This window comes from Podarcis gaigeae (genome assembly GCF_964106915.1).
Source record: "Podarcis gaigeae genome assembly, chromosome: 11".
Taxonomy (NCBI): Eukaryota; Metazoa; Chordata; class Lepidosauria; order Squamata; family Lacertidae; genus Podarcis; species Podarcis gaigeae.
In genome coordinates, this window is record NC_139687.1 from 48,968,737 (window position 1) to 48,990,866 (window position 22,130).

A 22,130-nucleotide genomic window follows, 5' to 3' on the forward strand; every position below is an offset into this window, starting at 1 on the left:
AACTATTTTGAACACGATCTTGATGCCATTTCAACTGTGCCAATTAATTTCATGATCTGACTTCAAAAGAAAATAAAGCTCCATTTTTTTGTCTGACCCAAACATTAATTAGAGTTGCCATTCTAAGTTTGATAATACTAAGTTTGATAATATTAATAGAGGAAAGCAAAGCTTTTAAAATTTTTGAATCATTTCTTCAAGACACTGAGCAGCTTAAAATGAATATGTGAAAAAGTTTGCCTCTGAAATATGTGGTTTAACTGCAAATTGCAGTAAACAAGACTTTTATAAAGATCATTGTCTATGTGCTGCAAAAAAAAAGGTATACTCTTAACTGCAGCTCTTAATGCTCGGTGTCTTAACTTGGTTGATGGAATCTAGCTGGCTTTTGGGAGTTGAATTCAGGTGGCAAGGAAGGCTTTGCTGGAAGAACCCAATTTTAAGTAGATGTATTTCATTTGCTGGTTGAATAACATCTTATGTAATCCTATTCAGTTACAAACTGAAGGGGAAGGAGAAGGTAAACACAAAACTGTTAACCATGTAGGATTTTGTTTCTTTACAGTTTTGTGCACTTAACAGTTAAATTTACAGAATTTACTCCGGATATAAAGATTCTGTAACCCATGCTGCAGAATGTGTTTCTTCAGCAAAGTGTATATGTTTATGTTTTTTATCCCTAGCTTATTAGCCCCGGTCCAAAGCCTTCTAGCAGAGACAATTTAATCCTGTCAGGGATTGCTGCCAAGACATCGGAAGGATTTTTGACCAAGGTTTTCTAAAGCTCAATGTCACACCTGCCATATTTTTGAGGGGGTTTGGTTGCATAGTCCTAGCATTTACTGTTACTTTTGTGTTTTGTCTTTTTTTTCCTTCTTGTCTTTGTCTCTCTCTTCTCTAGAATTAAGCAGTGTTCACACTAGCTTTGAAACAGTTGACTGGGTAATACTTAATTCACACCTGGAATTGAAAGCGCATGTCATACCTGTTAACTTTTTAATAACGAAATAGTGTGGACACAGCATGTCTTATTGAAGATTAACCCCTTATTTTTAGAATACAAGAAAAATAATCTGCACTTTTTTTAAAAAAAAGCTATGGTTGAAGCTAAGAGGGCACACTTGAATTCTGATTCATTTAATTTTAGGACCAGTTTTTAAGGGGTTAATCCACTTGGAGTCTTTATGCAAAAATCCACATATAGGAAAGTCTTTTAAATGGATATCCAGCCCAGATAAGCTCTCAATTTCTATAGCTGCTTCAGCATCTTCTGATGGCTTCAAGGTTGATTCGCAATGGGTACACTCTATCTCCCACTGAGGTCAATGACAAATCTCAAGCTTAATAAAGTTGGATCACCCATAATCTTGCTTGTCAATTGTATATGGGTCTCTGGATCATTGCATCATTTTTGTTTTAAAAAAGTAGTGCTTCAAAATACAAGTGTTTTAATACCATTATTTAAATAATAATAATCCAGGACTTCAGTGATAATTAAACTGAGTCATTAACGCTATTTTCTTGCAAGTATTTTTTAGGAGAGTATAAATAGTTTTTATGAAACAAGGCTTGTTCCCACAAGCTATATAAAGTAGAATAAACTCTCCCTATTTTGTCAGAGCTATGAACTGAACTTTAAATGTGTCAATTATCAAATCGTACTGCTGACTTTGGCCTCAGTTGACTCTTTTCCCTTAAATTTTCTCTCCTTTCACTTGATACATCTATAATCCTAATGTCTTCTTTCATTTGCTTTGAGATCTCTCACTAATGTGACTCATTTTTCACTTCACTGTATCTGTATAGCCCATAAAATTCACCATGTTAAAATGGCATAAATCCCATTGCTAAAATGTTTAAGACTTGTATATCCCACTGGTAAAATATTAATATAAGCATAAACAAATGAATTTCGTATGAGAGGAGTACAATTCAGGCATAGCATACTAAATGAAATTGAAATAATTCTGTGCACAGCGGAAGTGTCATTTATATAAATTCTGGCTTGCATTCTTTGACCTGTTTCTCTTCATTGCTGGCTGACCTTCAAGCCAAATCTGTTAATATCTTGGTTTACGTTCTTTTCCTAGTTTGTGTGTTCCATGAGTCTTTGATTTGCTGTTATGAGTATGTTTGCTTAAATTAGACTACATTTTAATGTCCCATCTGCTGAATAATCCAGGCAAAGTCTGGTTGCATTCAACATTTATTTTAACAGCAATTTTGTATTGGCAGAAAATTAAAAAATATCTAGAAATACTCTTGGCTGCTCAGCAAGCAGTTACAACATATTTAGGAACAGTAGTTATAATTGACACAAAATCCTTGTTTGGAGAATAAAAATTTACCAGATGCAGTGTTGTTCTTTCTATCACACTGCTGTTGCTTCTGCTTTTCCTGGTTTTGATTTTTCCTCTACTTCCTTCTCTTAAGACCCCTCTTTCTTATTTTCTTCTGGTATACCCCTGGATGAAATTGGGATGGATATACACAGCATGCACCTTGGTGCAATAGGAGCCTAGAGGGTTTAAGAAATACAAAAATGTACAGGTGCTCTTGACTTGAATTTTACAAAGTATTTCACATCCCTTCAGACTCCATAAAACCAAAAAATCTGGATTGTTTCTATAAGTATAGTTTTACCTTACCTTAATGGGAGGTATCCTAGTACATCATGGGTCTTGACTGCTCAGGAAGAATTTTGACCCATTAACTAGGACTAAGTCTGAGGTAGCATGCGGCCATTTTAAGTTGTCCCAACAAACACAGGGCACAATCCACTGGGAAGTTGTTCTGCACAAGCACCATTAAAATGGATGGGAACTTAACAGAAATGCCCATTCAGTTCAGTGGGGCCCACACAGAAGAACTTCACAATAGATTTTGCTCACAGTTTGTTGTAACTTTTGCTTCATTCAAGTGGATTTTTGTGTTCCTTCTGTCTTGTGTTTCCTGTGCTGGTGCACTGTGTCCAACCATTCTTCCTTCAACATTTTAATTTTAGGGGAAATTTATTTTTCCAGAGGATTTTTTTTCACAAATAGATGGACATAAAAAAAATAAGATTGAGAGCTAACCTTGTATTATGCTCTTGATTACCTTTTGTATTGGGCTCAATGACCACATACAGATTAAGGGATTATTACTGCTGAATACAAATACATTGGAGATAGGGATTGCAATATAAATGGCACGTGTGACATGGAAGCTAATTTAAGGAAGTGTCTTGCTCACCTGGTCAAACACCCATTCCTCACTGCATTTTGCCAATTCAATCCATTTTAGATGTAACCTCGGGTATGGTGAAAGACCCACCGGACGTCTTGGACAGGCAAAAATGCCTTGACGCTCTGGCTGCTCTACGCCACGCTAAGTGGTTCCAGGTTCGGAACATCATTTTACTTTCTTCTTGTAGCCTTATGAGAGAGAGTAGTTCAGTTGTTCGGTTGGATGTTAAACTATGCGGAAAAACTAAATGTTGCCCATAGTAAATATGTGTATATATATCTATTATGTGTACTCATATATAAAATTAAATGACATGGGGGAAATTAATTCATCTTGGAAGATCTGTATAGAAGAACCGCTTTATGCCGTTCTTGCCAATTTGACGTCAACTTGTTTTTCTGGCCACCGAGATAGCGAAGTTGAAAGCTTGACTCGCTTGGGGAAATCGTATGTTTTGTATTGGTAATGTGTTCCATAAGGCTGCAGAGTAACTTTGCTTTAAATAACAGAATGTGTGTTTAAAGCTTTGTGTGTTAGATGTAAGACTTTTACCCTTTATTTCTTGAAGCTTATTAAGTGTAGGGAATGAAAGGTGAGAAACTATTTGGTTTGGTGACTTTGCACTCCAGCAAAGGTACGACAGAGAAACCAAACAGATTCCCATAGCCTTTCAGTCTCTCTACTTGTTAGCTCTTTACTCCTGTATTTCTATTATAGGAAGATAATTGTATTTTCTGTATAAATGAACCAAAGTGTGCAGGAATTCAAGGGATATTAGTCTTGTATAACCTGTGCACCTTGACTTCTCAATTACTAACCTTGGCATAAAATGCTTCTGTAAATGGCAGCTCCTGGAATGTTTCATGTGGCTTGTTTCTTTTCTGTGTCTGAGCTTCCATTGAACAGTGGTGTTTTAGCTTCTCTAAGAGGCCTATTTTCTATTGGTGCTGGGATTGATTAACTTGATTTTGTATTGCCCTCAAGGCTAGAGCTAATGGTCTGCAGTCGTGTGTCATTATCATACGTATTCTTCGTGATCTCTGTCAGAGAGTTCCCACTTGGTCTGACTTTCCAAGCTGGGTAAGTACTTCCTTTTTGTTTATTTCATTTATGAATAGTTTCCTATGAAGCATCTCTTAAGTTATTTCACAATACAATAAAACTATTGCATATATAAAAACAGTTGCAAAACTAGTACAGATACTGACTAGGACAATAATCCACTTAGTAGCCGTGTTGAAAGAGGGAAATATTCAACAGACATCAAAATGACAATAGAGATTTCTGGTACTCATTTCCTTCAAATGCTCCATACTTAATTTATTTGAAGGCATTCATTTGTTTCAGAAGTGAGGGTATCCATAACATCAGGACAAAGCAAAACATTTTGAAACACATTTTCCTCTAAAGAACCATGATCTAAGAGCATCTGAACCAGAAGGCCTCATTCTCAATTTTTAAACAAGATTTACATACCATTTGATTGTTGCGAAACTTATAAGTGATTTACAAGAATACATTTACAAGTGATTTATCCTTTTTATGAAGAGTCCTTGACCCTCTAGATGCAGTTTATGGGACATTCAGCAAGAGGAGGGGGGAAATAGGATACCTTGGGTACCCTAAGCCTAGTCACTTGGATTTTCACAAGAGACTCTTAGCACTGCTATATTCTCCTGTGGTTCATCATCTGTCAATCTTCAGTATGGCAGTATCTGCACTTTTTGAAGGCACTTCCAATGAACATCAGGCAGGCACCTACAGTATTGTCATTTAGGTTCCTGCTTAAAACTTATTCGTTCACCCAGGATTTCCTGGGTAAATAGCTGTATTGATTTTGCACCTGTAATAATGATGATAATTTTATATTTTGTTCTTAATGTTGGCAGTATAGAAATGCTTGCAAGTTATTAAACAAGTTGCTTAAGCAAGCTTTCCTTTGCTTATACAACTATTGGATATAGCCAACATATTTTAAATTGCTACTGCTGTCCTTCAAGGGCAATTACAAAACAGTGCACAAAATAAGTATTAATTTTGAAGAATTTGAGGGGAGCCGGATTCCTTTTGCATTCCTTTTATTTATGAAAATTTGCAAGGAGTCTGGGCTCTACAGAAGATGTCCTTGTAAGCTCTGCATCTAATGTAAAACACAGGCCCTTCACCTGTGGAATTCAGGATTCTGCTATGAGAGGCATTCCGTCAGCAACAAGCATTTCAGCTGCCCAGGTGGAACGATCTCCTTCTCCACAGCCATTTGCTCTTCTGGGGGTTCTCTTGAACCTGCAGAACAGATTATGGAGGGACAGCACTCTTGTACTAATGGGATTCCCTGTGCTGGCTTCCACTAGCACACTGGGGTAGTTGAATCCAGCCCATGTTACTGATAGGGCTCCACAGATTCTTGCAAGCCTTGGATATGATCATTCTTTATGGTAACCCCTGAGCTACTCACAAGGCCCCTGGCATGTGTAGAAGTCTTAGAAGAGCTGGGGATGGGCCCCTTATTTCTCAGTAGGCTTCAGAGATCCTCTGAAGGTGTAAATTCTCGTGTGTTTTTTCTGAGCATCTTCAAAGTCTGGTATGAAGTGAGAGACGGTCATTTCTCTCCCCCCAAGTTCTCTGCATATGCACCCAGTATGGGCTAAGAGACTCCTCTGAGTTCTCTGCAGTGTGCAGATTTGTAGTTTTGTTTTGTATTACCAAAGCTAGGTGATGGTATCTGATAATCACATATATACCCTTGACTATTGAAACTGTATGCAAACATTTGTGTGTGTTGCCTTTGGTTTAGATTCTAATTTTTTTGTGAATGGAACTTTGTTGATGCTCCTGTTGGCAGACGTTCACCAATTCCCCCTCCAGCCCCTTGCCCCTGCCATCTGTTATGGAGGATCAGGGGGCTCTCTGGAGTGGCATGGGACATTGGAGAATACATGGGAAAGGGGAAATTAGTGAAAATCTGCAGAGGGGCAACTCACAATCCAAGCATTTTTCATATTTTTGCAGCACAACTCTTCAGTGTTTTATGCAGCAGGACCCTATTTTCATGCCAAGATTGCATCTGATTCCAGCCTGCATTCATTTCCTTGGTTCATTTATAGGTTAAGCACATTTTTAATGAAAAAACAACAACATTAGACTCTATTGTGGCCTCCACTGAGAGAAACTTGGCAGTGTGAATTGATAGAGGCAACTCTTTTTTTATTAAAAGGCTTTCTGCAGGTGTCAACAGTTGCTGTATTGGTTTAAACTTGCTTATATTTTCTGAGCTGCAAAGTTTAAGACTGTGTTAACAGACAGCCATTGCTCATAAAGTTATCATGTGCTACTTACCAGCTGATGGCATTCTACATTTCGTGTTTTAAACTAAAGTGTGGATAGTGGTTTATCGTTACATCTCTTTGTTTTATTTAGGCAATGGAATTATTAGTAGAGAAGGCAATTAGCAGCGCTACTGGACCACAAAGCCCAGGAGATGCCTTAAGAAGAGTGTTTGAGTGTATATCTTCAGGAATTATCCTTAAAGGCAAGTAGCAGTCATAGTCCACACTTGAAATTCTGTGTTAAACTGATTGGTTTGTCTACTTTACACATTCTTTTGTTACAGTATAGGAAGAATGAAATAATACTATCTTCATGAAATTAGTAGAAAGAAAAAAGAAAATAAAGTTTACTTTTTTGTTTATAGGTGGTCCTGGCCTTTTGGATCCTTGTGAAAAAGATCCTTTTGATACACTTGCTTTAATGACAGATCAGCAACGAGAAGACATTACTTCAAGTGCACAGGTAATTAAAAGTTCTCATAAAATAGTTAAACATAGTGAATATCTGAGACACAAACTTCAAAAAAGAACCTGATCTGAAAAATGTGCTTCCTATATGCTGTAGTTTAATTTCAATTTTCCATTTTAATTTTGTATTTAACATACTAGGCACTTAACAGGTCTCTAGGCAACTTACACCGAAGAACATACACAAAAATACATCATGAAATAGAAAAGGGGGAATCATATTAACATTTGTGTGTGTGTGTGTGTGTGTGTGTGTGTGAGAGAGAGAGAGAGAGAGAGAGAGCGCCCCTCCACCATAACAGTAATAACAACGCTGGCAGCAGAGTAACAGAAACAAAAATTATACTCCCACCCAGTAACCAGCACAGCCCACCTCCCTAGTCCCTGTTGATGCACCTGTTGGAGCAGAGGAAGAATTACTAGGGTCTTTTACCAATTTTACAAATTACTGCTTTTCATCTTAAAGGGTGTGAAGAAAAAGGAAATGCTATGTCAAAAATAATACCAAATTCACTATTTTTAAAAACTGGTTGAAGTAATGATAAAAATCAGGAGCAGTATTGATAGTGGCTAGTCAGGGAGTTACAATTCAGGGTGACATATGGAAAGAGCCCAACCCATGTTATAGACCAGGGTTGGAGAACCATTTTGGCCAGTGGGACAGATCTATCTCTCCGCACCCTGCAAACCAACATTAACAGGTGGTTGGTTGGGGGGAGATGGTTATCAAGCAGGATTGAACTCCCCATGCATCGGCTGATGCACAACAAATTCATTCTTGCTTCCTGTAGGATTTGGGTGCACCAACACACCTGATCTGGTTTACACACACAAACCAAGCAGGATTGAACTCAGTGCTTCAGTCCTTTCCAGCTGCAGTATGCAGCCATGCTTTTACCTGCCCAAAAAACAATGTCACATGTGAGCCACCTGTGGGGCAGAAGTTCCCATTACTCTTCTAGATAGTTTCACTTCTGAAGGCAGAGGAAATACAGCATTTTGCAACATATTCTACACAGGGACCAATTTTGCTTCACTATACAACTAACATTTTGTTTTCAATAAACTTTCAGAAGCTATATCATTAACTAAAATTTGGTAAAGCTGTATGGTATATATAGAAGAGTTTTAAATACTCATATGTATGGTCTTGAAAGTGTCTTACTAAAATGAACATGCATCTGTTTTTAGAAGTTTAAATAATTCTGATAACCTTTTTCCTCCTCCACAGTTTGCATTGAGACTCCTTGCATTCCGTCAAATACACAAAGTTTTAGGAATGGATCCCTTGCCCCAGATGAACCAGCGCTTCAATATTCACAACAATCGTAAAAGGAGAAGGGACAGTGATGGAGTTGATGGCTTTGAAGCCGAGGGGAAGAAAGACAAGAAAGATTATGATAACTTTTAAAAAAAGAAAAGAAAACTGTGTTTGGTGTTAACAGAGGCCATTTGTTCTCTGATTTTTTTCTCAATGTCTGTTAAATACATCCAAAAAAGTTAGAAAAATTGCTTTTTGTGTGGCATTCACACCATTTTTTTTAGGATGTGCAGACTAATTATGGTAGAAAGAGATCACAAATGGAAACTATTCTGACTTCTAGCGGACCCCTCGTTGTTTAGTTTCTAACTTCTAATGTATGATTCTTGTTTTCTCTTCTTTACGTTAAGTAGTACAATGTATACTTAAATTCCACTGTATTTAATACAGTGTTTTGTGCTTCAGTTGCTTTGTGTATTTTGCTCTTTTATTTAGAATTTTAAGTTACCATTGACACAAGCTGTAAGTTGCTTTGTATTAGAAAATGGTAAATACAGTCCTTCACTTAATATTTTATAGAAGAACACTTTTTGTAAAGTGGGTCTGCAATATTATTTCTCCTAAATGTGAAGCGTTAACACAAACTTATCCTGCTATTTAAGTGCTTTCAATTAAATGTTTCTGCCAAATCCATGGCATTTGTCTCTTTAGTGATATAATGGTGTACTTAAGACAGATTTGTGTTACTCTAATCAGGTTTGTTGTTAGTTATGCATTAGCAGTATAAATGCTGAACATACACAGTTTGGTTTTGCTGCAATTTTAGCAACTGCATAATTGATTTTAAAAATTGCATGACTTTGTTTTTAATAGAAGGGCTTTAAAAAAGTATCAATTTAGGTTTCATGCCTAGGTCTTTGTATGATTGACTTTGATATAGCAAGGCCAAAAAATAAATTTCTGAAATTTTGCCGAAAACATTAAGAGGGCATTTTTCCCTTTGGGAAAGAGCTGGCTACTTGTTTTCAGAGAGCTTATCAGTATGGTAGCTCTGAATTAAAATAATTGTTTGCTATATCAGTGCCTGTGAGATTGCTCCTTTTGCTATTTCCTTACCAAATTATTCAGTAACTTTCATTTTAGGTCTACAACCTGAACGTAGATACCAATATTTCTGGAAATTTGAAGGTTGTTAAAGAAAATAGCAGAAAATTATTTGTGGCCATAGTGTATGCTTATGTCTCCTTCAAACAACTAAATATTATAGCAGTGCTGTAATTCAGGTCTACATCTGGCTGTTGATGTATGCTCTGGTACACAGATGTGATTTGTTACAACACTACAGTGGAATCTGCAAATAAAACTAAAATCTATTAAATGACTTAACATTCATTATAAACTGAGAACATACACTTTGCTTTGTCTTTCTGAGTGGATTATGCTAGTTTTCAGCACATAGATTTAACACTGGCAACCAGTGGTGTCCATCCGCCAATGGAATATATTTCCACAGTGGCAGCTTCCCTTTCCTCCCTTCCTCCCCCCTAAATCTGCTACAGATTCATCCATCCGAACCAATTACAAGAAAGGAGATTCTGACTAAACATCAGGAAGAACTTTGAGAGTAGGTGCTGTTCAACAGTGGAACAGACTTCCTTGTGAGGTGGTAGACTTTCCTTCTTTGGAGGTTTTTTAGCAGCGGTTGGATGGCCATATGTAATGGATGCATTGCAGGGGGTTGAACTAGATGGCCCTTGAGGTCCCTTCCAACGTACAAAATATGATTCTGTAGGGTTGAGGGGGACCCTCCAGACCAGACTGTAGAGGAGGTTGCAGTAAGTGGGAACCTATGCGATATTTATGTTGCCCGGTGTTCCTAAAATTTCTTGAGAAATAGGAAATTGTAAATGGTTGACTGATTTCATCAGAGACTGCCATGTTCTGGCACTCTTCAATTTTTGATAATTGCAAAGCCTTCAGGCTGTATTTGTTCTAAATTCTTAATATTCATTAACAGACACGTAAGTGCAGTATATTGTACAAAGGGGGAAGTTTTGAAGCTGAATCTTTTGAGCCATGATGACTATACCTAAAATATTAAATTTTATTCTCATTTAGGATTTGATGCATCATATTGGCTAGCAGATTGTTGTGAGTGTACCTGGACGTAGTCAGTTTTGGTAGCACAGAGACTTCAAATGCTGCTGGTTGTGATCTTGAGTGCAAGGGGACTGGTATATTTTTAGAAGCGCATAACTTTTCTAATCATGGGGCATTTTTCTATCTCAGGCCACATAGCATGTTGCTACTCCCCCCCCCCCCCAAAAAAAAATAATAATCTGTGGTCACATATTTCCATGTCTTCACATTTCTCTTTTTGGCCTTCACATTATCCTGCTTCTTCAGCTGCTTCAGCATTATAACAATGGAGTAACATTTTAAAATGATTTTTTCCAACACTCATGCACTATAATAATACATGCAGGTTGTAGTGTTTTTTTATGCACAGCCTTCGGATTTTAGGCCAAAGTTCTGTTTATTTTTAACAGAGTATGCTAAACATTGGCCCATCATTTAAGACAGCATTGGTAACCCGAGCAATAATTAACAGTGCAATCTTCTACATGACCATTTGGGGGGAAATCCCATTGTGCTTAATGGGCCTTGTATTCCTTCCCATGACTACCAGTCTGGGTAGGCCAGTTGTGGCAGAGGCACTTAAGTAGGTTGTCAACACACCAGCTTGGGCTCCCTCTACCCCCAGATGGGAGCATTTTTGGGAATCCGCGGCAAATACCGTACATAGGAGGGAAGGCTGAAAGCACCTAGCCTACCTGGCTGTCCCCTGAGCCCAATGTAGCTTGTTTTTACTCTGTCAAACCCCCCACACATAGCATGAACCAAGTCATTTTAGGCATGGGTAGGGTGGGGAATGTCAACTGAGGGAACACACCCAAGACCGCAACAGCCTAGTTTATGATGAAAAAGACAGAAGAAACAAGAGGAGGCCAAATGTTGCTTCAAGAAAATGCAAAGAACCTATACTGTTGCATCTACTTACAAAAACTTCTGGTCTCATGTTGCAGAATAGATGGTCAGCTGAGGGACTTTGGAGGACAAAGGACAGTTGGGCAGTGATCATTGAAATTATTTCTGATCCAAGTGGGGGGACTGAAACCTTTTGGAGGTTAGATGATGAACTATCAAGGTGTTAACTACTGCATCTTCCTGCGAAATGGAGACTATTCTGTGCTTCGTATATTCTAGAGGAGATGTGCCCTGGTATACTCTGCCCACATTACAGGGTTCGCCTCCAGGTAAGGGTTCAGGACTGTAGCCTAAGTCTTAAGTACGCTGTTTCCAAATTCCAATAGAATGAGAACAAGATTTTCAAGGTGATAAACATTTTTTAATTGCTGGAGAAATTTCTCCAGTTAACAAGACCTCATCTGTTTTAAGTAATCCTACCTGAGTAAAGGGACGCAGGTGGCGCTGTGGGTTAAAGCCTCAGCGCCTAGGACTTGCCGATCGAAAGGTCGGCGGTTCGAATCCCTGCGGCGGGGTGCGCTCCCGCTGCTCGGTCCCAGCGCCTGCCAACCTAGCAGTTTGAAAGCACCTCCAGGTGCAAGTAGATAAATAGGGACCGCTTTCTAGCGGGAAGGTAAACGGCGTTTCCGTGTGCAGCTCTGGCTCGCCAGAGCAGCGATGTCACGCTGGCCACGTGACCCGGAAGTGTCTCCGGACAGCGCTGGCCCCTGGCCTCTTAAGTGAGATGGGCGCACAACCCCAGAGTCTGTCAAGACTGGCCCGTATGGGCAGGGGTACCTTTACCTTTACCTTTACCTGAGTAAAACTTTGACTTGCCTTACTTGCCAGTTTAATGAAGAAGTCAATTTCAGACATAATGGCTGCTTTTCAGGAAACAAAGGCTGAACATCTGATAATAATATTACAATGCTATTATGTACTGCTTGATAAGAGGCACTATGGTGCAAGTCTTATCAGGTGGTCATATTCTGTGATGCAAAAGCTTTACCTGTTGGAGGGAAAGGAATTTGCATACAATCGGGTGTATTACTGCACACATTCCAGGACTGAGCTCTTGGTACTCATGACTCTACTTAATATTTATAATTTCGGTCATTCTTCCTAGTGCTACTTAGGGTCAGATTGTTATCCAACACAATTATCTCCTCCCAACAAATCCTGTACCACTGTAGTGCCAGAACAACACAAAAAAACCCAGCAGAGACAGGCAGTATCATGTTTGATAATACCATTTAATAAACTACATTAAACACCTAAAGGTAAAGGGACCCCTGACCATTAGGTCCAGTCGTGACTGACTCTGGAGTTGTGGCGTTCATCTCGCTTTTGTCCATAGACAGCTTCCGGGTCATGTGGCCAGCATGACTAAGCCGCTTCTGGCGAACCAGAGCAGCGCACGGAAACACGGTTTACCTTCCTGCCGGAGTGGTACCTATTTATCTACCTGCACTTTGATGTGCTTTCGAACTGCTAGGTTGGCAGGAGCAGGGACCGAGCAACGGGAGCTCACCCCATCGCGGGGATTTGAACCTTCTAATCAGCAAGTCCTAGGCTCTGTGATTTAACCCACAGCGCCACCCGTGTCCCTCTACATGAAACACCTAGCTTTTCCTTAATGTATTGAGCATCATGAAATCACTCAAGGGACCAAATTATTTAAAAATTCTGTTACATGTCTTCTTTTCCCCCATGATTGTTCTTACTTTAAGTATTCCTTCCTGTTCCCATAACTTCCTAATTGGCTCTTTCTTGGTTGGTTTCTTTTTTTAACTCTTCCAGTGTCTGGCATACAAAATCCCTGCTAGAGTTAAGTATATAAAGCAGGCGTGGAAAACCTTTGTTCCCCCAGATGTTGTTGAACTACAATTCCCATCATCTGGCCATCAATGAGAGACATTGTTATAGACTGCACAAGGTTGGGGAAGAAGATAAGTAGGGAGAGAGAAAGTGAGAGAAGGTTGTGGTAGCAAACTTTCGTTCTTTTGCATAAATTGATAATTTGTTTTACAAAGGCTCTTTGCCAACAGGGTGACATTCAATCTTTGTGTTTCTAATTAAAAGTGAAAACATCTTACACATCCTATCCACTCCCAAACAGCTGCAAGTCTCCCAAACAACCTTCTAAACAGCTGGGGACATTAATTCAAAATTAATCAGCTGCTGAGCTATTAATTGGGACCAGGTGTTGCAAACACATCTCACCTGGGCTAGAAGACTTCTGTTTCCAAGCAGAACTGATTTACTTATCATTAACCCCCTAGTTTAGGGATGGAGAAACTTTGACCTTTGAGGTATTGTTGAACTACGGCTTTCCATAATTATTGGCCATACTAGCTGGAAGCTCAGCTGGTGGCAGTTGCAGCCCAAGAGCCTTACAACCTGAGTAGTTGAATGAGCACCTGCAATTATCAACCTGCCAACATACAGCATTAAAATCTTAAAGAGGCCCCCTTCTGAGTGCTTTACATAATTTTTTCAACTGGCACTTTCCAGCAGCGGGGGTGGGACATGATTATTTCCTCAGTTTATTGCAAAGTGTTTATTAGTTGTTGCAAACAACCCTGAAAATACTCCTATGGAAGCAGTATAGATATCATTAAATAGGAATGTAGTTGTTGGTGTGTATGTGTGTGGTTTTGTTCTTATTGCTTTGATTTGCATCCTTATTGCACCCTGAAGGGCAACATAAGGCTGTTCTACCTCCCCTGCCGGTGTTCACAAGTGGCGAGAATGCTTTTGCACTCACATTGTGTTTGTGGGCTTCCCATAGATGTTGGTTGGCCAGGCTGAAAAGGGAGAGTTGCAAGGGATCACAAGGGTCATCTAGCCCAACCCCCTGCAATGCAGAAATCTCAACTAAAGTTTGCTCCATCCTCTATGCGACAGCCCTTCAGATATTTGAAGATGGCTATCATATCTCCTCTTAGTCTCCTCTTTCCCAAGCTAAACATGTCCAAATCCTTCAAACATCCCTCCTAAGGCTTGGCTTCCAGACCCTCGATCATTTTGGCTGCCTTCCTCTCTGCACACGTTCCACCTTGTCAATATCCTTCATCATTTGGAGCGCCCAGAACTGGTCACAGCACTCCAGTGTGGTCTGACCAAGGCAGAAGGATCCTAACATTTCCCATAACAATTTAAAACAAACACGTCGCATCTGATTTTGTTTTCGGGTTCCTGGAAATTTTATAGTCGCACACAACTTTACAAACCGTGCAACTTAAAATTGCATTATGAGAAAGTAGATTCGGGTGCGGCGGCACTACAGTTAATACAGCTCAGAGTTCCAGGCGGGGGGAGAGGACAAGGAAATCAGCTCTCCTATTAAGCCGGTCCGTGAGTCATTTCCTGATTGGGTGACGTATCTGTCCTTCAGCCCTCTGATTTTTTAAAATTTATCTAATCAATGTTGTGATTGGTCCCATGACACTTTTTTCCCACCTCTTTTTTACGGGAATGACTATTCCCTGCAAAGGGAGCGAGAAAGGGCGGGGTGAATAGGCGGGACCTCTGCCTGAGATCGACCTCCTGCCGGCCCAATGGCGGCGCGGATGGCTGGGCGGAGCTCGTGCATTAATAGGGCGGGGAGAGAGGCTCACGTGCGCCGCCGCCGGGACTGTGGGGTCTTGCCGCTCGCTGCGATGGGAGGGATTAACTACGTGAGGCGAAGCAGGGCGGCGCTGGAGGACGACGACGACGCCGCGGAGTCCTCCTGGGAGGAGCTGCCGACGCCGCCCTCGCCCGCCGGCACCGGCCGGAGCCCTGGCAGCAGCGCCGCCGCCGCCGGGACCTCGCGGGGGCCAGACATGCTGGGCGCGGGGGGCGGCGCGGGGGCCAGGCCGGCCAAGCCCTCCTTCGTCTCCTACATCAGCCCGGAGGTAGGTCGGCGACTGAGGGGACCAGGCGAGGCGGTTGGTCTGAGAGGAAGGGAGGGCGCGCGCGCGCGGGTGGGGCTGGCTGGCTGGCGGCGCGCGGGACGAGGAGGGAGAAGGGGGCGAGGTGGGCCGGCGTGGGAATGGGGTCCTCCAGGGCTATTTACATATATATATATATACACACACACATATAAGACCCGAGATTGAGAAGCAAACGCCGGTCTAAGCTTTTGTGGAATAAATAAGGAGGTCTATTAAAAATAATAACGGAAAATAAGCATTGAAAAAGTATTAATATCGTTATTAAAAGTGCGCTTTGTCAGGAGCGGACACTCTCAAGGTGTGTGTGTGTGTGTGTGTGTGTATATATATATATATGTATATATATTTGTATATAGCCCTGGAGGACCCCATTCCCACGCCGGCCCACCTCGCCCCCTATATAAATATATATACACACACACACACACACACACACAAACACCCTGACAAAGTGCACTTTTAATAACACTTTTAATATTTTTTAAATGCTTTATCTTCCGTCATTACTATTTTTAATAGACTTCCTTATTTATTCCATAAAAGATTAGACCGGCATTTGTCATGGGTTTCGAGACCCAAGACTGAGAAACAGATTAATCTTCAGGTCTCTTAGAAGAGTTGCTTCCTCTGCCGCGCGCTGCAAAGTTGGGTCGGTGGTCTCCGCTTTATTTTGGGAGTATGTGCCCCTCACAAGTGAAGCTTTTTTTTTTAAAAAAAAACTAGCCGTAGAACTACTGTATAGCGCTGGAAGGGTTCCTCTCCCCCCCAGGGTCATCTAGCCCAACCCCCTGCAATGCAGGAGTAGGCACGTGGCCCATTTGGGGATCGAACCCGCGACCTTGGTGTTATCAGCAGGATGTGGCTTCCGCAGAAGTGTAACCATGATAATAAACCTTGTGTTTGTGACGCCGCAAGACTTTTGCTTTTTAGGATAAGAATATATTGCTTTTTCCTGTTTGTAGGTTAGTGTGCCTGCTGTGAAGTTAGGTCAGTGGTGCGCTTTCACTTTCTCACAACCCTCCTCCCCACTGTTTTGCATTGAGGGGAGGGGGGGCAGTCAACAAGTGTGTCTGGCGTCAGCCTGTGTGGTTCTTCCTACAGTGAAAGTCCCTGCTGCAGGAGCTTAAAAGCTTACTTGATGGGGAGGTAACAGCAGTGGGAGGAGGAGAAAACGGGAAGAGAATAAGGATAAATTTAGTTTTTGATAATGTTAAATTACTAGGGGTTGTGGTTTGTTTGTTTTTTTAATGGCACAAAACTAAAAGCATTGAAACCATGAAATATTTTACATCTTGATGGTAGATGGTCATATCTATGCTCATGTTGGTGTGTTTCCAACAAAAACAAGTGTCGTTGAATAATAATGGGTTTTAAAAAATACATTGGGTTGGTGAAGTGTCCCTGTTGAAGCTTCATATTTAACCATTAGCTTGATACCAGCTTTCCTACTGTGGTCGAAGTAAGGCCCTCCCTAGCTATGTGTTTACTCAGTATCAAGCTCCACTGAGCTCACTGGGACCTACTTCCAGGTAAGGCTGCTTAAAGGGTTGTAGCCTTACTGTCCAAATATTGCTTTGTTGATAGAGAGGCTAGTTTCTCCCTGTAATTATTCATTTTAAAATGTCAGCCTTTATATACTTGGGATGAAATAAGGTCAATTATAAGTTTGCATTTTCTGAATGCTGCCAAGGTATGTCAGAACAGTATAACTTTTGTGAAGTGATATGACTCAAGCCTGCATGGGATAGTCTTGCATTTTGTTCCTTAAGGGATGTTTACTGCTTTGCTCCCTCCAAGCTCCTTAAATCTGAGTTGGGTGCAGGCTAAAGTAGCATTGTGAGGAAAGGACCTCTTCTATATGCATGTAGTATATTGATTTGTAGTTACAGTAAAGTACCTGTTGCTGTGACAAAAATAGGTGGGGAAGGAAGCCTTGTATAGTGCAATGCACTCAGTGGGCTTTATATTTCCACTGTCAAGAGGAAGTCGGCCAGACTTTGCCATCATTGTAAAAATAGCAATTTTCTATTTCCCATAAGAGTGAATAGCAGCCATTAATTACTATAAGGGCAATATATATAAAAGGTGTACACCTCTGATGGGAATTAAACCTGCTCTCTGCCTGTGATGACCTCTGCCATTACAAATCAAATCTATCTGCAAAACTGCATTCTTGATTGTACTAAATATGATTGCATGTAGGACAAAAAAACCCAGTTAAATTTTTCTCTTCCCCCCTTCCCCTTTTAAGTAGTAGCTTGGTCAGAGATGGGTGGTGCTATGTAGGTGTGGTTGGGATAGGATTTCTGAATATTTTCACCTCGCATCACTAGGTGTAAGGCAGGTGTAATTCTGTGGACTTCCTCTCAGAATTGCTTGGTTGCAATTAGGCTTGAAAGAAGCTTTGTAGGCATTTTTTCAAGCCTAATTGTGGCAAAGGGGGCTTTTTGTGGGGTAGGGAGGTGTGAAGAAAATAAGCTAACGCCTTGACCAGCTGTGCTCCTCCTGCCAAAAATGTCACCTATGCTACAACTTGGCTTGAAAAAAAAGCCATCTGTTGGCTACAGTGCTCTTCCCCTGCTGCTATTAGGCTTTAAAATTCAAAATAAGTCCCAGTCCCGCCCACATTCTTGAAGGGAGATGTTCTTCCTGTTGTTGGAACGCCCTTGAGGATTTTTCAGGTTCCCAAATGTGCCCACTACCCCCAAAAGCTGATATTTGGAAGTGTATGACAGAGCCAATGAAGAATGGTGTGAGAGTGGAGTGTTGAAATATGGCATTTCCTGCTTTCTTTTAAATGCCAGAGGAGCTTATCATTAGGTAGACAGGTGTGCTGAGAGTGTTTAGTGAATTGAGGAGAGAAGGTTGTCTTTGGCAGGGTACTGGAGGGCAATTTGTGTTGTTGGAATGCTGTGATGGAAGAGGCCCTGCTTCACATCCCCTACATCTCCTGTTCATACATATCTTGCAGCAAACTATTAACTACATATGGAATCAAACAGTAATAGGGGAATAGATGGTTTCAGATAATACCTGCTGATGTAAGTGCACTGTAGGATTTTCCATCTCTTCTCAGACAGAGGCTGTATGTATTTTTGCTCAAAGGCTCATGATATAAATTTAGGTGTACAGTAATGTGTACACCTAACTGCAAGCCCTATGACTTGTGCATCTTCTAGATTACCTTTGTGAAGGGAGAATTGGAATTTTGTGCATATTGCTGCTTCCTCATTAGGCAGGCAGTGAGGTTTGACTGTGCTTAGGAAAATATTTGCATTGAGAGAGGTTAAGCGTGAGGTGGGTTTTAATAGGTAGGAGAGGATATATTAATTGCAGTTTATCCCTCCAGCCCCCATGTGTATGGGTTGAAGAGTTTTAAAAGTCCCATCCTTAGCAGCAAAATTGAAGCATGTGGGTATTGGGCTGTAAAACCTTTTTGAGCAAGTCTAGCCATGAAGTTGGTTCTCCCTTTATTACCCCACTTAAAAAAGAATCAGACAACAGCTTGTAAAGTAAGTGTAAGAATAAGATTTATAATCATGCAAAGGCAACAGTAAAAGCTATGCAGGCAAAATGCTTATATTTACAGTATAACCAGCCTCAGGCATATACCTAAAGCTGAGGCATGACTGCATCCAATGCTGGTCAAAGGAATAGAGAGAAGAGAGAGGAAATGCCCCTTCTCCACAGAGCCCTCTTACCTTTGTATTTCTATGGTCTGAGTATTTGCCTACAGCTCTGTGGTATTAGTTAGGTTTGGCTGATAATCTCCCACATTAAGCAGGTGCCAGTTAATATTGTATTCCAAATTTAACAGCTAATGAATGACTTGTGACAGGTACCGGTATGTAAAGTTCCATATGTGCTGTTGTGTACCAAGTGTGGTGAAGCTGAATAATGGTCAGGAAAATATCCCTTGTTTCTTGCCAGAATACAGTGAAAATTGCAGAGTTTAGAGTTATGGAAGGTGTTGTAAGAACGTACTTTTAAGAGAAATGGTGCCATGCTTCCAATTTGACGGGGGAAGAAAGCAGAAACAATGCTTTCTTTACTTGCCAAAGTAATGAAAGCAGATACTAGAACTTGCCCTTCAGGCCAGTTCCATACTGGTTTTACTTGTTTATAGTTTCATTCTGCTTTGGCGTTAACTGAAGGACATTAAAAACGATTTGAATATCCCAAATAATTGTTATAAAAATACAATTATCATTGTGCAGCACTACTAAAATTTGGTGTTTGGGTTTGTTGGTTTAGTTATCTCCATGTTAATTTATACTGGAACAAAGACTAAATAGGAAACAAATTAGGATAAAGTTTCCTAGTATCTAGTATATTGTATTTTTTTTGGGGGGGGGGGGTTCCAGGTCCTTCAGAGATAAGTTGCACAAAAGTATCCTAAGCCTCAGATGAGCTCAAAGTTATGCTGGGGGGAAACTTCTATTTTCAGTTTTGTATGTACTGCAGGGAAAATTCCAAGGTTAAGTTGCATTCATTAAATGGGAGCAAGGTGGTGCTTGCGGGAAATGCCTGGGATAAGTATGTTGTCAGACAACTCTTGTCAGGACGCATTTTGTGTTAGTTTCTAATGGAGTTAACGGTGGAGCATTGCAAGCAATATGGCAGCTCCATTGACCTTGGGTACATTTTAAGATTATATGCTACTTCCATGAAGGCACATATGGTTTCTCCAGCTCTCATTTTATTTTCTCTATAATATTGTTAACATTTTTTAGGCTTAGAGAGCAATCCTAGCCCAAGGTCACCCAGTGAGCTTCATGGTTGAGCAGACTACTCAACCCAGGGCTCCTTGTTCTAAGCCAAATACAGTGGTACCACCATGTGGTGGGCTGGACTATATTTTTTGGGGGGAAATGAACGAATTCCTGTGCCCCACAAATAACCCAGAGCTGCATTTTAAATAAAAGGACACATTCTACTCATGTAAAAACAGGCTGATTCCCAGACTGTCAACGGGCCAGATTGAGAAGGCAATTGGGCCGCATCTGGCCCACAGGCCTTAGGTTGCCTACCCCTGGTCAAAACCAATGACATTACCAGGGATTACTGATAGCCAGGGTTACATATTCAAGATAGTTTCCATTATTAGCTAAACACCTGGTTGGCATTACCCAAGTTAAATGGTGGGTGAAAGGATATGTTTCATCAGTTTTGCATTTCTGGTGTTTTATAATTCTAGTTGCAGAAAGACCAGGTAAGCTTATGATAAAAGTACAGTACAGTGTTTTTGAACTTACTGTTGTGTGTTGAATCTCAGCTACTTGTGAAGTAGTGTCGTTTCATCTATGAAAGCTAAACTAAGTGTAGGGAATTTCACATCCCCTGGAGTAGATACTATTAACTGTAAACACTCACATTTTCCCACAATAAACAGTTCACTGCTATGCAAAGTTTAGTCTTTGCTGCATCTATATTTGGCTAATTTCCTGTGCTTTGCAGCTTGGATTATGTCAAGGATTTTCTCTCTCTCTGTGGGTGTTTGCAGAATACGAAAATGTTTTAAAAATCAGCTAGATCCTTCTTGCCAGGTAAAGAGAAGCTGATGATGCTGGACAATATTGACTCCAGCATGTACTGCCTGTCATGGCTTATCTTGTATTCTATTTATGATCTCCAAGGAGAATGTCTATATTTATGTGGACAAAGCAGTAGCACCTCCACCCAGGGAATTAATCATAGAAAATCAGGTTGGAGGGGGGTGGAAGTTAGTGCATGGAAAAGAAGGAAGAGACTCTAGCTATGAAGTAAAAAATCGGACTGCATAGGCCACTTCCTGCTTCATACTGAAGATATTTTAAAATGTTTTCAGGGGCAGAGGTGAGAGCTGCCCATAAAAATAACGGAGAAATCCAAGATTTTAAAGTAGCTTTGGGATTTGTTATCAATGAGTCCACCCCAACCAAAGTAACTCTGCAAGAGGTAGCCACAAAGAGCTCTGTTCCTTCTTACTTTCTTCTTAATTAGAATGAAACCCTTTAAAATAGAATCCTACTACTGTAAATTTCAAAGCATGTAAAGTTTTTTATATTACTGGTTTGAAGAAGCTTCAGATAGGAGAGAGTGCTTTACAACAGCCCTGCACTATATAGTTAATACTGCAGATCAGTCTGAGTGGTTTACAACAACCCTGCAGTATATTTTTGTAAGGATTGGTAAATGGTGAACCTTCAAATCTGCAGTACATTGCTTTCTGCTCCTACTTGTAGTCTGTTTGGTACAGCCAAGATGATGTGTAAATTGGATTTGCTAGCCACTTGTTAAATGCACTCTGGAATAGCAGCTGTTTTCAGAAAAGGGAACTTGGAACCCAGATGTATATTTATATATTTAAAGAATTTATGCACTTCCAAAAATGGATTAGTTATCTGATCAAATATTCTATTGCCTAATAGAGTATGCATTCAAAGTTCTTGTCTTTTTGTTGGCTGTTTTTTAATCAGCTCCTGACTGTTGGGATGAATAACTCCACAATGTGCAAAGCTGACTTATGAACATCTAGAGACTGCACACTCGCTCTTTATGCAGCTGCACATCTCAATATTGTGCAACGTATTGTTTCAGCTGTCGAACTTTAAATCATTTCAGTCTTAGCAACCTGCATCCTGTTTTTCTTTGAAGCTTTTACCAATGCACCTTTTAGTTCAGGGATCAAGAATGTTAAGATTTAAGTGTTTTCAAATCACGTGTTTAATTTTCATGCTACCTTTCATGCCTAAGAGTGTCTAAAATATTTTTGCCCACGTTCTTGAGCTTAGGCTGTTCAGTTATATTACTCAAGTCCTTGCCTCTAATCTTACTAGTTTATATACAGTATATGCTTTAACATTACATGCGTAAATTGACACTAGTAAACTTCTAGCTATA

At 40.4% G+C, this 22,130-nt stretch overlaps 2 protein-coding genes and 2 long non-coding RNA genes across 6 annotated transcripts in view; 2 read left to right on the forward strand and 2 right to left on the reverse strand.

The window, feature by feature from the left end:
* ZFR (zinc finger RNA binding protein) overlaps positions 1-9,661 on the forward strand; it is a 31,655-nt gene extending 21,994 nt beyond the window's left edge. Inside the window, exons 16-20 of one of the 2 annotated variants that reach the window (XM_083702648.1) lie at positions 3,286-3,383; positions 4,213-4,308; positions 6,646-6,757; positions 6,920-7,017; positions 8,254-9,661. In XM_083702648.1, the coding sequence (XP_083558774.1) occupies positions 3,286-3,383; positions 4,213-4,308; positions 6,646-6,757; positions 6,920-7,017; positions 8,254-8,433 (584 nt within the window). In that variant the 3' untranslated portion in view covers positions 8,434-9,661. The remainder of the gene's footprint in view (positions 1-3,285; positions 3,384-4,212; positions 4,309-6,645; positions 6,758-6,919; positions 7,018-8,253) is intronic. The other variant, XR_014556170.1, reaches the window with a different exon arrangement.
* Positions 1,422-8,368, reverse strand: LOC310827214. Of its 2 annotated transcripts, none has more exons than XR_014556217.1 (2): positions 8,236-8,368; positions 1,422-2,518 (listed from the first exon to the last, which is right to left on the reverse strand). It is a non-coding gene; the product is annotated as an uncharacterized lncRNA (long non-coding RNA). The 2 variants fall into 2 exon arrangements; XR_014556218.1 differs by lacking the exon at positions 8,236-8,368 and adding an exon at positions 3,235-3,364.
* LOC310827226 lies at positions 9,430-13,235 on the reverse strand. Its single transcript, XR_014556234.1, has 3 exons — positions 12,933-13,235; positions 12,127-12,584; positions 9,430-11,751 (listed from the first exon to the last, which is right to left on the reverse strand). It is a non-coding gene; the product is annotated as an uncharacterized lncRNA (long non-coding RNA).
* Positions 13,236-14,855: 1,620 nt separating this feature from the next.
* The window catches only part of MTMR12 (myotubularin related protein 12), a 37,223-nt gene continuing 29,948 nt past the window's right edge, over positions 14,856-22,130 (forward strand). Inside the window, exon 1 of the mRNA XM_083702668.1 lies at positions 14,856-15,209. Coding sequence (XP_083558794.1) covers positions 14,871-15,209 — 339 coding nt within the window. The 5' untranslated portion in view covers positions 14,856-14,870. The remainder of the gene's footprint in view (positions 15,210-22,130) is intronic.